A 16,385-nucleotide genomic window follows, 5' to 3' on the forward strand; every position below is an offset into this window, starting at 1 on the left:
CGCCAACACTATCAATTTGGTTACAAATACAAATCTCTTTTAGTGGAATTTCAATACATAATGACAGAATTAAACACTAAGTACTTCTTTAAACAGACAACTTAAAGTCATTTACCGAGTAATGGTCACAATGGCCAAACGCTGGCAAAGTAATGATAGTGAAGAAAAAAAAAAAGATGCACAACTTGATTGATATTGTCTTACAAATGTTGAAACTAGGTTTAGTTTATACAAGGAAAGGGAAGGGGAAAAAGGGGACTGGAAGGGCTAAAACAATGGGGAAATGGAGAAATAAAAAAAGAAAGCAAAAAGGAAAGGAAGTGGAAAGTAAGGAGAAAATGGGCAAATGGGGAAAAGAAAAGTAAACAGGAAAAGGAAAGCAGAAAGAAAAAAAATCGGGAAAAGAAGGAAAATTAAAAGAAAAATGGAAAAGGAAAAATTGGAAAATGAAATGAAAAGTAAAAAGGAAAGGAAAGTAAATAGAAAGTAAGGGAACAATTGGGAAAAAGGAAAGAAAATGGAAAGTGAAAAAAAAGAAAGGAAGGAAAAAAATGGGGAAATAATCGGGAAATGAAAAGGGGATAAAAGAAAGCAATAAGAAAAGGAAATAGGTAAATGTAAAGGAAAGGAACATTTAAAATGAAAAAGGGAAAGAGGTCAAGAAAATAATGAGGAATGAAGATGGGAAAAGGAAGTGAACTGAAAGCAGTTGAGAATAAGGAAGAAAAAAAGCAGGGAAGGGAATTTGAAAGAGGTCAAGAAAAGGATGGAGTAAAGTGAAATAATGTGAACAGAAATGAAAGAAGGAAGAAGAGGGAAGGAAAAAGGAAAAATACAAAGTAAATGAAAAAGGGAAAATAAAAATGACAAACTGCTATATAACATACTTATGATTACATATTTCTATTAACTGTGGTCAAATAGATCAAAACCAAGCGTATTCCTGCTGTTTCCTGGAAGTGTTCTACTTCCACATGCTTTCAGAGACGTTTGGTTGTCTTAATTGTGCAGACAAGACAACAAAGCCTTTTTGTCCTGCACTGAATAACGACATCCTCACAGGAGAGAGAAGTTAAAAATAGTTGAAAGCACAAACAATAGAAATTAATGAGCTAAATCTTGCAGACCTATCCCACGAGGCCAAGAGGGCTCAGAAGACAGAAAGAGAAACTCTCCCGTCAGAGACGGCCTGCTGTCATACTTGATGTTTCCTTCACAGAGAAGAACAAAAAAATAAATCCCTCACAGCTCCCACCGATCTGTCCGTGCCAGATTCCACAGACTGCCATGACGGCATTCGACTGCTTTAATCATCAGCACACACTCCTGTGATACGTCAGCGCCGTCTCTCTCTCTCTGTACCGCTCGTGTGGATCGCTGGTCCGAGCACTAGGTGTCTCCTTTCATCCACCGATGAGCGAGAGGAGGATCTGACGCAGGGACAGCAGGCTGTGTGGGAGACCGCAGGAGCGGAACTGAAAGAGTGAAATCTGGGTGCATGACAGAGCGGGACAGGGGTCATCAGATGGGTTTGAACTAAGTCATGCTTTTAACGCAAGACAGATCAGTGAGGAAGACCCCGAAACGGAGTTATCTTTCTTTTCTTTTATTTCAAATTGTTTCTGGTTAGAATAGCATGAATCCATTTTTTGACATTATGAATGCACATTTATATTAGTTGCATTTAATTATTTGCATTTGTAATTGGTTTTACTGGCTTTCTGCGACCTATCGGTTGACTGCAATAAATCACATGCGGTTTTGAGGGTACAGGATCATATCCGCAGTAAAGCACATCACTCATCGTGATGGCACTGGTTATGTTGGTATGTCTTGTGCCGCCTACATAAACATAATAGTTGGGAAAACATAACCTGAGGTGCTGTCTCCTGAATACTGTAACGTGGCATTACTGATGGGCTGCTCTGTGCTTGAGGCGTGTGAATGGGATATGAATAGTCAGAGGGCATGTGAAAGGATCTCTATTCATCATTTCTATTAATAGGTTGAGTCCTTCAAGCAGATCACCCTGAGAGATGGGCTTCTTGTACCTGTCGGTAACATTCACATGCATTAGCACAAAAATATGGGCACATATAAAGGTGTTATTGAAAATATTACTCTAAACTTCGACAAATTACAAAATATTAAGTCTGGGCAAATAAAAATGTGACTAATTAATACGATGTACTATCATTCAAAGTTTGGGGACAGTAAGATTTTATTTATCACACACACACACACACACACACACACACACATATATATATATATATATATATATATATATATATATATATACACATATAGAAGGGGGAGAGAGAAATTAGCAAAAATAATTAACATTAAACTGATAAAAAGTGATATTAAACAGAGAAATAGAGAGAGTGACAGTAAATAAAAAAAAATACTGTAGTTTTGTTAGAAATATTAAGTAGGACGCCTGTTTCTAACATTGATAATAACAACAACAAATGTTTCTTGATTGTTGAATGATTTCTAATGTCATGTGACTTAAAACCTGAAAATTAAGGTTTGCCATCAGAGCATTAAATAAAATTTATAACAAAATAAAACATAAATAACAATAACTCAAATACATTCAAATAGAAAAGTTTTTTTTTGTTACAATAAGAAATGTTTCTTAAACGCCAAATCAGCATATTAGAACGATTTCTAAAGGGTCATGCGACTGAAAATACAGGTTTGCCATCACAGTATTAAAAAATTAAAATAAATAAATAAATAAAATAAAATATATTAAATATATTAATGGAAAATAGTTCTTTTAAACTGTAACAATATTTCACAATATTACAATTTTAATATACAGTAAATGGAGCCCTGATGAACATAAAAGACTTAAAGGAAATCATTAAAATAAAATTTATTCTATTAATAATTGCATTTTTGTTTTTGTGCAGCCGATTAACTAGTATTAACACCCATAAACACACTCAACCGGCTTGTTAATGTCACACAAACATATACACACACAATTAGAGATTCCAGCTCTTTACCAGCGAGCGTTTGGAGTCACAGGGCGAAAAAGCGCTTATAGAGGCTCTTATCTTAGAGGATGCATTAAGATATCTGAGCCTGATTGACAGCCTCTTCAAACGCACACATAAAGCGCTTTAATGAGCATTATGGAGTATGCTCACCTCTGACTTTAACAGAATTATAAACAATCCCACTTTATATAACTGACCTTACAGGTGATCTGTTTTCTCCCTCCATATTCATATGTGAGATTAAGAGAGCATTAATATTAATGAGGGGTGATTTTCCTAAGTAAATAAGCTGTGTTATCAGAAGGTGAGTACTGAGAGCTCTGTGTGTGTGTGTGTGTGGGGTTAAGGTTTAAGCAGAGATATAGCGATGTTTCAGCTCACAGAAATACACTTTTCCTCACACAACCCTCACAAACAGACTTTAACTCTTATCAGAAGTATCATAGTTGGGCCCTTTGCTCCTAAAGAGACAGAATCTAGAACATGTCACCAAAATCCTTAAAGAAACACCACTTACAGTATATGGCACTTATTGACTCTGAGGTCTTCGTGGTGATCAATATATCACTACAATTCCCTATCGTCAGTGCTGTTAATGTGTTGCAACACAGTAACAAAGTAACAAGTGACCCTTTCTGAATTTGTCCTATAACTACATTTCGAACAAAAGTAACAAAGTAGCATAACGTGTTAATGAGTAACAGAGTTGCATAACGTTACTTCAAAAGAAACACTTGCACAAACCAAACACAAAGTAATGCTGAATTTATGTTATTTACAATACAAACCTATTTTTGCCTGAGCAGTGGCTTTGAGGATAACACTATGGTCTCATGTATTTAATGTCTGCGTCACATAAATGGGGTGTAGATTAAAAACAGCATTTGTCTTGGCCGACCCCGTGGGACACACAGAAAGGTTACTAAATGTATCACTCCACCTTCTGCTGGGAGATTTGAATACGGAGTTATAGTGTGACTGTAGTCTCGAGAGAGCAGTGCATCCACCTCTTTGTGTGTGCATGCCCCACAACTCATCTATAACATGCACTCACAGAAAGGACTTCCTTAAAGCCCTGTTCACACCAAGAATGATAACTATATCAGCATCTACACCAATGTATGATAATTTGGTGTTATTTTAAGCCAGCACTGCAGTAATGTTGTTCTAACAGCGATTCCAACAAGAAGCGATTCTTCTTTTCAAAATGAAGAAAGGAAGGCACAAAGATGTATTATTTAATAGTCATATTGATGTACAATTAAAATCTGTATTCCTACAAACAAGCACAGCAAACCATTTGCAAATATCATCATAAAAAAAATCGTGAAGCCCTAGTAACAGGCCTCAAGTCTTTATGAATGGCAATGAATGGGATCAATATTTTAAGGTATTGTGACAACGGTACTATGGAGTACAAACTGTGTTGCAGACAAGCACTTCCATTGTAGGCAGCTTTATTTGATTTAAATTTGAGCTGTTTAGTTATTTCACGTGGTGATGCACTGCTTGCATATGTTGTAACCATCATAACTTGGAGAATTCATATAGAATAGAGAACACTCACACAGACCAATGTATTAGTCTTGAGTAGAGTGGTACATTAGAAGCTGTTTTTGAAGTGGCATCAAGAAAGAAAATTTCATTTGTAAAGTATTTCATTCAAAAACCGTAATTCTGGTTGTTATAAAACATTTTGCGTTGGATTTCTGTGGTTACCATATAAAATATATAAAATTACTCACACTGTGATATAAGATTTCGGTCATACCGCCCACCGCCAGCAGATGGGTAACCGCAGCAGCCTGATAGATTTCATGCATAAAAACCACACTCGTATAGAGAGCTAAGATCTCTATATAGACACGCAAACACATGCATCTGGTCCCATGTTTCCAGCATGCAGCCTGAACCTGAGGTGATGTAGCAAGTGGGTCGAGTCCAGCTGTTTATTGATCCATCTGTCTTTCTGCACAGGTCTGGATCAGTCGAATCTATCCCAGGCCAGACGCTCTTCTAGCACCAGTGTGTAACTAATGAAACCTGGACACAGTCAACACCAGGCAGGTGGAACCAATAACCCCCCCGCTGTCGGTCCTAACCACTGGACCTGTGTGAACATCACCACTGCTTACACAGCACAATAACATGGTGACAATCAGAAAATCTCGTTCACCTTGCTCTTAAAGGGGAAAACATCAGCGATGTACCACAAGTCTTCATAAATGACTGAGAAATCTGCGTGGTTATGACATCACAACCATGAACTTATTAGCATTAGGACTGGGCTGAAAATACTGATTTCCAAGTCCTCTTTGTAACAGATTGACATTGATTATTAAATCTTAATACTGATCTTTTAATCTAGTCAAGTTCCCTATATTTCTATAATGTTTTATAGAATACAGTCAAAGCAGTTAAACAGTGATAAACAGGAAAACAGCAGAATCAATGATAGAAACAAGTCTATGCTGTTTTCAGTTCATGTGTATTATTATTTGTTGCACACCAGCTGTGCTTTGTTACTTTTGAGAAACAAATATTTAAAATATCAAGGGCCAGTTTTACTACATTTCTGCGGGTGATTTACTAAAAAAAAAACGCAAATTAAAGAACACAGATGCAACATCTCATTTACATATTGACCAACGCAATATACCAAGTGCAGCGCAAATTAACGTAGTCGCAAATAAAGAATAAAGAAATAAAGAAGCCACAGTACGTTGAAAAAGTAGGTAAACGCGTTGCGTCATTCATTTGAATACTCTCCTCCCATAACTTTTGCGTCTGAAAGGGAAACTCCTACAAATGCATATTCAATAAGGTCAGGTGCAAAAATAACTGTCCCCATGCCTTTTCCGCGCTAATTCTTCACTGTGTGTCTTTAGTAAAACCTGACAGTACAATTTTAACGCCAAAAGACGGTTTGCGCTGGCGCAAGCTGTTAGTAAAACTGGCCCCAAATATTTAAAACAATGTTGTATTATTCCCACATTAATTTGGAGACTCAATGTGAAAACATACATGATTACAAATTTTGAGGTTAAGTGCGATCAGTCATGATTAATTACAGAAATTAGTCATTAATTTGTCTTTTTTTCAACCCATATTAAATATTAAAATTTCAATATTATAATGTTTCCTGTATAATTTTCAGCATTAGTTGAGATTTGTAAGAAAAAAAGATTATTTTAAGAAATATTCTTAAGAAAAATTGACATTTTGCATATGAATAATTTCCAAATTAATCATATTTGAATCTAGATTGGGGAGGGAGGGGGGGAGGGAGGGAGGAAGGAAAGAAAGAAAGAAAGGAAATGTAAAAAAGAAAAGAAAGAGAGAGAAAGAAAAAGAAAGAAAGATTGCCTGAAAATGTTTTGGAAACATCTTCAATATTTTGCAGCCTCTTATTAAATATATAACAATTCAGTATGGCATCTACTCTAAATAATATCCTTAATTCTATGGCTCAGAGAAAGAATATTCCCTTTTTATTTATTTTTGTCTTTTGATCTTGCTATTAAAGGGGAAAACAAAAACAACAACAAAAAAAACATGCTTATTTTATGAATGACATGCTGGTAACTATGAGAGTGGTAATTTACAGAAGTCTTACCAAAATCAATTGAATATATTATCTTTTTTTTTTTTTTTTTGGAAAGGTGTATCTCCAGTGTTCTGCCTCCTCCTTTCCATCCAAATAAAAATGTGAAAAAAAAAAAACAACTAATCAATATGGCTTTCAGGTCCTAAGGGTCAGGGAAAGGGTGTAAAATCCTTTGAAATTTGAATCAAAATGATGCCTTTTGATGGTGCAAGAAACCTCGACAGACATCACAAGTAGGCTCGCTGGAACCTTTAAAAACATTTTCCAAATATTAAAGTGCAGCACAATTCCTCGGACAAAACGTAAAGCGCATATGAATGGGCTCTGTCCTCGTCTAGTGCGTCTAAGTGCATCTTCAAACACAGCAGCCGGACGGCACACTCGAGTGGTGTTTGAATGTCAGCCTCTGCGGGGGCTCTAATTGCACACCCACTCCAGCTAATAGGGCAGCATCCAAAAGTTTAGTGCTGCATCGCCTTCAGGTTTCATTTCAAAGCGTCCGCACCCGTTCGGCCCTCACAGGTACGTCTCCCGCCTGTGTTTACCATTCTCTCAGAAAGCGCCGCTTCTAGCATAGGTGACTGACCTCAATTTCTCTCACTTTTCTCTCCTGCAGAGCTGGTGAATAACTGCTCATAAATAACACCGCTTTGTTTGGCTGCGTCCGAGGCCGGCTGTAGAGAGCCCGCTCTGAATTTCTTTGTCTTAAGCAGAAGTGCGATGCAGGAAAATACGCAGGAAAGCGAACGCTGAAGAGATTATTCTATTTATCCTCAGACCCAAGGTGCCGACTGTCCAGAAAAAACCTGGATCTTTAAATAGACCCTTGCGCCCAAGTCTAATGGTGAAAACAGGGTTGGAAAGCACAGTGTGAAAGCGTACTTTGATATGTTACCTGTTTCTCACACTGGCCGTAGTCCGGACCCTGGTCGACCTGGAAGAACGACAGCTCTCCTCGGTTCTTGGCCATCTCAATCAGACTCATGGCGGTGCGGACGGTGGAGTTGCGGGCATGTACAAACACCATCACCTAAAACAAACAGATAGTACAGCAGCACTTGGTTAGGTTACGTTTGAGGTCTGGAAATCAACTGACAGTGAGCTGCCTGACAGAAATTGAACTTCATAAATGAATGAACTCAAGCACTCTACATGGGCAGGAATTCATGCTGCTTAAGTATGATGTTCGTAAATATGGCTAAGCTAACAAATTCATACTTGATACATTACATATCAGGTAAAATAGACCATTTTAAAATACTTTTCGATAATGAAAACTTCAGTTGTTGAAAAAGTCTGATGCTTTGATGGCTTTAATTTCAATCTGTAATGTCTATGAATTTGGCCAGAATTACTGTTTCATGATGTGGTTCCTTCCTGTGGATGAAATCACTTAAAATGAGGTAAAGAAGTTTGGTTGAAAATTAATGGGTTATGATTTTGATCTAATGAGCAATTTACATGACACCATTTAAAAACAAAACACTTTTTATGCATTTTGGCCTTTCATTTACACAACAACAGCGGGTAACACTTTATTTTAAGGTGTCCTTGTTACACGTTACATGTACTTACTATTATAATAACAATAAATTATGCATAATTACATGCACAACCCTAGGCCAAATCCTAATCCTAACCATATAGTAAGTGCATGTAGTTATTTAATATTACTCAGTACTTGCATGTATAATCATACTGTAATATGACAGCGTTTTAGTGGCACATTAAAAAATGTAAAAAAAAAAAATTAATTACGAGATTAAAGTCGTAATATGAGAATAAAGTCGAAATATTACGAGAATAAAGTCAAAATGTTTCGAGATTAAAGTCAAAATGTTTCGAGATTAAAGTCGAAATGTTTGAGATTAAAGTCGAAATGTTTGAGATTAAAGTCGAAATGTTTGAGATTAAAGTCGAAATGTTTTAAGAATAAAGTCTAAATGTTTTAAGAATAAAGTCTAAATGTTTCGAGAATAAAGATTATAGTTATAATATTTTGAGACAGGCTATTCTAGTCTTTTGCTCATGCAAATGGCCCGGATTGGGAGCACCGGGAGATATTCCAAATCTCAGTTTTCAAAATCTGTCAGTTTTATAGCGAAATACAAACAATACGTAGGCTATATTGCAATAATGTGTCTGTCAAGCGGCATGTGAGTAAATCATCTTTCTGATTACAATAACGAACGACGAGACATTATTTTCATTATAAATTGGCCTGGGAAATTTTTTTTTTTTCATGCCTTATGATGTTCCTTCACTTTATATCTTGCGATAAACTTGAAATAAAGAGCAAAAACACATTTATAATTTGTATTTCGCTATAAAACTGACAGAATTTGAAAGCTGAGCTGTGTGTAAAAGCAACAAAGCACAAAATTGTTGTGATTACTGGTTGGCTGGCGCGCTAAAAATAATGCGTGGAAGACGTTAAATATTATGTCCTCATTTACAGTATACCATGAATAAAACAGTTTAAGTTTACAGCAGAAAAGACAACAATATAACGTAAGTTAATAACGTAAGTCCACTTCAACCTTTAGAACGTTTTATTGCTGTTTAATTAAACAGACTATGTGAGGAATGAAAGTTTGGAAGCCACAGACGTTTTTGCGGAGTAGGTGGTGGAATTTTCACAGTAATTTAATAAATTGATTCACATAAATACAGCGATCTGTCACACCACATTAAAGATCTTGAAAATCACATTATTGTAAGACACATAATTTGTGTTTCGTTATAAAACTGATTTTGAAAGCTGAGACTTTGTTTTATATTAAAATTACATGCTATTTCACATGATGAACCCACTTTCCTGGCCTTGCCACTGCATTGAACTGCTTATTAATACTGTGTGTTTCAGTACTGAATGCAACATACTGATAAAAAATTTTTTCCTTCCTTACAAACTCAGTATTATGCTGGGTCTATTACATGCAAAAGTGAACCAGTACATCTGGCCTCTAAGTTCTGGATTGTTCTCTCTCAGACTGACAATGCCGAAGCCCCATCCACAGTGAGCACATCAGAAGTGCAGAAGGGCAGAGCGGCGTCTATGTGCCATATTAGTCAAAGGACAAAAGAGGGTTGTAATTTTCCTATTACACTCAGGCTGCCCTTGCAAAGCAGTCAATACGCCAGACAAAAACAATCAATAACAGAAAAACAAGACAGTTATGAGAAGGCAAAAAGACCTCCCTCTCTCTCTCTCTCTCTGTTCTTACTGTCCTTTAACTGAAAGAACTGACAGTGTGAGAGACACTAGAGGAGGAGAAAAATAAATAAATCTGACCTAGTGTTCTTGATGCACATAATATTATAAAAATATTAATTCCCTACAGAGTTTACTTTTTCTCTACTGTGCAACATACAAAAATATATTTTGAGATTTTTTGGTCCATACAGTGGATGTCAATTTTGGTTACCAGCAATCTTCAACACAAAAGTCATATTGGTTTAAAATGACATGAGGCTGAGTAAATAATATAATTTTTCGTTTTGAAGGAACTATCCATGTAAATAAAAATATGATTATCAATTTCAATGATTTCAATTAGTAATTTTTCTGTTTTTGATCGCAAACAGAAAACATTTAATCTAAATTAAACATTCAATAAATAAATAAAATCAATAAAAATGAAATGCATTATATATTTTTCATTTTGCTTAGCTCTTCCATAACAATAACAAAAATACAATTCTCACAAAAAATGTAACATGTCTTCAAAAGTACTTTTGTTAAATATTTATGTGCTTATTATTCGCTTTTGAATTTACTGCCCCAAATGATTGGAATGTGCTACAAAAGTTATTGAAATTACAGACAATTATTCCAGTATGTGCATTTCAAAAATTACTAGTAAGTGCTCTGACCTCAACCTGTAAGTGTTTTAACTGAGATTTTCTTTGTTTCTTTTATGTGTTTTATGTATTGTAATACATGTTTGTATGTTGCTCAGGAGATATTAATCTTGCTCTTAATTAACTTGCCTGGTTAAATAAAGGTTAAACCAATAAATAAACAAATTAAATTTGGTTTCTTCCTTTAATCAAATGAAATATTTACTGGCATTATGCTAAAAATTTATAATAAAACAATTAAACAAACAAACATTACACTGAAATATTTTACATATATGCATACATATTATAAATACGCATTATTACGTATTATTATTATTATTACATTGTTTTATTCTTTTGACTAATTTAATGACCCAAAGCTAATATTTATTTTATTTAATTTTTTAAATACTGGTGAGAACAAAATTGGAAAAGAATGAGAGTAATAACAATAATCAGGATTTAATGATCTGATGAGATTTATTTATTTATTTTATTCTGTTAACGCACAAGTCATCTAATTACTATTACTATGACCAAGGGAAAAAAAATGATAATAATAAATGCAAAAGAAATAAATAAATAAAATAAAATAAGACAAATAAAAGAAGATTAAGTTCTCAGTAATGTGCATTTGACTAAACAAATGAGCACCACTCCAGACATGCCACAATGAGTGTTTGAAGCCAGAGGAGAAGTGATTTTCTGTGCCACACTGAATTGCTCTGTGTAGATGTGCTGAGCGCTGTTGTTCTGTTTGTTTTGGGCTGTATTTTGCCACGGTCAGTACCTGGAAACAGAGCCAGCACTTTGGCATTCATCACAATTGTTTGGGCCTGTGGATAATTGGTAGCTAATTAATTCATGATTGCTAATTTAAGAACAGCCTTCCAAAAAACACAAACATGTCCTTGACCACCTGCCAACATGTTTCTCACCAGCGCTCACCGCAATCTGCTCTTCCTCAGAGCACAGCGAGAGTGAGAGAGAGGGGAAGGAAAATGTGGTTACTGGGGCTGTTTGGGGCTGGAAGGATGTGGAACCACTCTTTAGAAAACAGATTTAATGAGCTGATCGCTGTGACAAAGAAGAAAAGTCATAAAAGAACAATACATGACAATGAGAGGCATGAAGGATTTATTTGGCATTGTCTGACTTTACTTCAGTGTTCTTTTCAATAATATATCCTGGCCGCAGGGTGTTTTATTGTTGATCCTACAGAAATACCTCTCTTCCTGAAATAACTCCCATACTGTACTTTTTCATGCAACGCGTTCTCAATCCCAACTTTTCTCATACAGTATGGACTCACTGGGCACTAGGGTGACCACCTGGTTATTGCTCTGTTGCAAGGCATTAGGGCTGCCACTAATGACTATTTTTATTTTGATTAATCTATCGACTAATTTATCGATTAATCTAAACTATTAATTTCCCACAAAAAAAATAAATAAATCAACAATTTTACTTAAGAATATTTTATTAAACCAAATGAAATCCAAATTTCTATGAAATCCTTTTTTTTAAAGCAAAAGTAAAGTGCAACAGAATGCAAGAAGCAAGTGTCCATCTCATAGTCCAAATCACTGAAATCAAAGTTCAGTATTATAGTGTAAGAATGACAACATATCCACGTGTTCCAGTCTATCAAAAAAAATAGTAAGTATAGTAAGTGGAGTGTTTACCAAAAATATTATTTGCCAGAATTTATTTAGGAGAAAAATGTAAGTGTGTGGTATTTCTGGAAAAAAAAAAGTTAAGAATTAAAAAAATAAAAAAATAAAAATAAAAATAAATAAAATCAATTAATTGGAGATGCTTTTGATTATTAAAATTTAATAGAACCATTAAAATGGAATCCAGAAAATAATGGAAAACTGAATTTGGTAAAGATAAAGCTGTAAAACTCAATTAATTAGACAGGCTTTTTGAATAATACAATTTAATTTAACCATTAAAACAGAGTATAGAAAAATGGAAAAAATGGAATTTGGAAATAAAACTGATTTCATAGGGCCAAATAATTATAATTAGTATTTTTTTTTTTTTTGTGGTAATAAAAATAGATGCAAGTAAATAACAACATTTTAAATTACTTAAAATACATATATAATAGCAATGAGGCAAATGAGGCAAAGTATCAAAAGAAAGAAATCATATGGTTTTATTGAACAAAACTGTTAAAATACATAATGTATTATAAACAATAGAGCTAATGTACATTACGCATTACAACTAGCAACTGCAGGGAGCGCCAACGGCCTGACGATTGTTTTTACATGTTACTGTGCGATCTAATCCTTGTTTAATATTGACCAAGCACCATTTAATTCAAATGTCCACTTAATCTTAATATTTGGCCATTTCTTTAGGACAGAAATACCATAGCCACTGTAATTAAATTAATATGTGGACATCAAAACGTGTAAACTCAGAGTGAGGGTTTGAGCTTTTATTTTGAAAGCGCGATGTATTCTCCTGTGTTTGCGTAGGTTTATAAATGATTTACCTTACAAATCTGATGAAATGGCGCACGTTGCGTTCCTAGATGAACGTTATTAAAAAACCCAAACTCACAACAACATGCAGAGATGGAGTTCAAATGTAAATGGTAACAGTTCCTGTGGAACTACTGTGAATGAAGCCGCTGTGTGACACACGTACTTAACCTGTATTAGAACGCATCGCATATAATTATTTGATTAATTATGCTTAATTATGATTTTAAAATGGGTTTAATATATCATGCAACCTTGGAAAACAGTCTAATAATGTGTTTTATGGATTCTCGTCCGTGAAATGCGCTACTTCCGGTATTTTGCCGGTTAGTCGAAGCAAGCAAAATGAAGTCGAGGATTTTTAAAAATCGAATAGTCGAATAAAATCGACGAATCGCAACAGCGATTGTGACATAGATGTGATTTTGCGGGACAATGCAGGACAGGTGAGTGAGAGATAAGTTTACTACTATTATACTTTGTAAATATTTATATTAGTTGGAAAGCCTATTTACCATCACACTGGACTAGACATGTGCCGGTATTCGGTAGGGGTGGGCCATGATTTTCGAATATTCGATTAGTTGATTTAATTATAGAATATCAAATAGGTTGCGTGATTATTGTCTCAAAAAATTTGCCCATGTTTTCCGTGCTGATGCGGTGGTGACGCGTTCATGTAAGCAGAGGGTGGCGCTGCAAATAACGTACGTTTCAACCGGTACAATATCATAATTTTGCTCAATTCGGTATTTCATATGCTGCTGTTGCGAAGTGCACCTGTAGGTGGCAGTGCAGTAAATGTGACAACAGAACAACACGATGGATCAAACAGATCAAACTCTATCAACACGCCTGAAATGAATAAATAAAGAGAACAGTAGAAGTGAAATATGGCATTACTCTGCACACAAAACAGATAACAAAGGTGAACGATAATAATTATTATTTTAATACAATTTTTTCAATTCACTTAAATTTTGAAGCTTGTTATTTGTCACCTATGGTATCGATTTAGTATCGGTACTGAGGTATTACATCCATATTCAGATGGTGCGGAAAACAAATAACGCGTTCTACAGAGCCTCTAAAGGGATATGGTTAGCCGTTTGCTAGCGGTAGCCTGTTACGTTACAGTACATAACATTTCACTTACCACATAAACAGAGTAAGTAGAGATGACTGATAAGATGATGGCGAATGATTTGCAGATCCTGAGCACCACTGACAAAGATCTAATCTAATCTAAAATGTGTGGTAAATACTACTCCGTAAGTGTGATCGCGAATCTCGAAAGTGAAAGTAAAAAACAAACTTGTCTTCATAAGTGATTTCAATGCCTGCAGTTTATATACCATATAATTACCCAACGATATAATTGCGACAGAAAATATTGAAGTATTTTTCCTCCCATCTCGTATCTATTCCCTTTAGGGGTTCCATTTTTTTAAACGGAAATGTCCTAGCCTTATGAGCAGTTGATTCATGCTAATCGGCGGACTGTTATGTTAATAAGTGAAGTCATTCGGTTATGTTTATTAATATGTTTCAACACGTTACAATTATTATATGCCTTGAGTTTAGGTAGCCTATCTTCTGAATTAAACAGTTTATCATACAGATTGAAAGCATGGATCCTGAACATGAAAATTTGATACCGGCATATCCCTACACTGGACGATAACATTTTAAATTGCCAATAAGCTTTGTTAGTTGTGACTGGATCTATGATTAGCACTCAATTTGCCCAGATTTGATTGAGCCAATTTAATTTACTCTAAGGGACCTTTTCAGTCTGCAGAATACAATCAAAAGAGTAACAGGCTAGAAGGTAAAAATTACATTTTATACTAAAATAAATGTTCTGCCAGGACATTATCCAATAATTTAAAAAAATAAAATAAAATAAAATAAATAAATATTATAAGTAATAATAATAATAAATACAGAAGATTCATTCATTCATTCATTCATTCATTCACACAAACACACACACACACACACACACACACACACACACGTTTATACCAACCTTACACCTAAACCTACCCCTTACAGGAAACTTTATGCATTTTTACTTTCTCAAAAAAACTCACTCTGTATGATTTATAAGCGTTTTGAAAAATGGGTAATGGGGTAATGTCCTCATAAGTCACTTTCTCCTTGTAATACCTATGTCATACCCATGTCATTATACAAATTTGTGTCCTCATATGTTACAAAAATGTGCACACACACACACACACACACACACACACACACATATAGGCCTATGCTTTTTAAATGCTTTTGTGTTTGCTCGCAAAGCTTTCATATTTCATTTCCTTTCTCAAAACTTCCACAATAGTCTTAAGAGACACAACGGACAGGATCAAATAGATCATTACTTGCCAAAGATGAACTAACTACCTCTCAGTGACCAGCATCAATGAACTTGCATTACGATGACATCGAACAAGAAATGGAGATGGAAATCTAATCTGCACTCAGTTCATCTTCTTTTGTCCATTTGCATGCCACTTGAGTTTGTGAAACTTGAATTCGCACACACAGATACAATCACTCAAACTATTCATCTTGTCAACGTATGCATGGAGATTGAATTCCATCTCTCTCCGGCATTCCTTTATATTCAGACTCTCTCAGACGGCACAGAGTAGTCCTACAAAGATCCATAGAGACCTCCTCGGCAAATATTATTTATTAGACTTTTTTCATCATTGCAAAGCTGCGAGAAAGCACAGTCTACAGTAACTGCTGCCTCCGTAAGCGTATTAAAGTTCCATCTGCCTCGTGTCTGCCAACCACTGGCCCGACAGGGGGGCTAAGGGGGCATTTCATAAAGAAAATTCAATCCATCATGCTCCCACATGAAATTAATATATGTCACAGCCACTTCTGACAATTTAATATCAAGCTGAGAGAGACGCTCCCCACTGTACACTGCTCTGGTGCTGCACCGGAAAGAGAAAGCCTGCCATCTCTTCAGTTTCAACTCACCAAATCTCATCCCATTTCACTTATAAATGATTTAGCATTTAGTTCGAAATTCAATTTAATGGTTGGAGCACATTAAATCATGGCTCTTTCAAAAGAACTGATTTTTTCCCTAATCGTAAGGGTTGGGAACATTAACCCAGTTACAATAGCTGCTAAAGCATTAATAGTTCCATCTCTGAAATCTGACTGAAAGAGACATTTTAGAAGCTGTTGAAATACAGTTGTATATACACCAACCTGTGACCAGTTATAAACTGATTTTTTTTATTAATGTGGCAAGCTGCTACACAAAGACTCTTCTTTTAAAATAAATAAATAAATAAAAGTCAATTAATAATAATTATATGGAGCTTGTACAATGTCTTGAATACACCTCTAAAATGTATTATTTTTTTGAATTAAATGAAAAAAATTTAATGT

At 35.0% G+C, this 16,385-nt stretch overlaps 1 protein-coding gene across 2 annotated transcripts in view; it reads right to left on the reverse strand.

Annotated features, from left to right (window-relative positions):
* The window catches only part of ascc3 (activating signal cointegrator 1 complex subunit 3), a 236,095-nt gene that overhangs the window by 66,009 nt on the left and 153,701 nt on the right, over window positions 1-16,385 (reverse strand). For both annotated transcript variants that reach the window (XM_058745784.1, XM_058745783.1), the window contains exon 14: window positions 7,517-7,651. In XM_058745784.1, the coding sequence (XP_058601767.1) occupies window positions 7,517-7,651 (135 nt within the window). The remainder of the gene's footprint in view (window positions 1-7,516; window positions 7,652-16,385) is intronic.

The sequence above is a fragment of the Onychostoma macrolepis genome, chromosome 16, assembly GCF_012432095.1.
Source record: "Onychostoma macrolepis isolate SWU-2019 chromosome 16, ASM1243209v1, whole genome shotgun sequence".
Classification (NCBI taxonomy): Eukaryota; Metazoa; Chordata; class Actinopteri; order Cypriniformes; family Cyprinidae; genus Onychostoma; species Onychostoma macrolepis.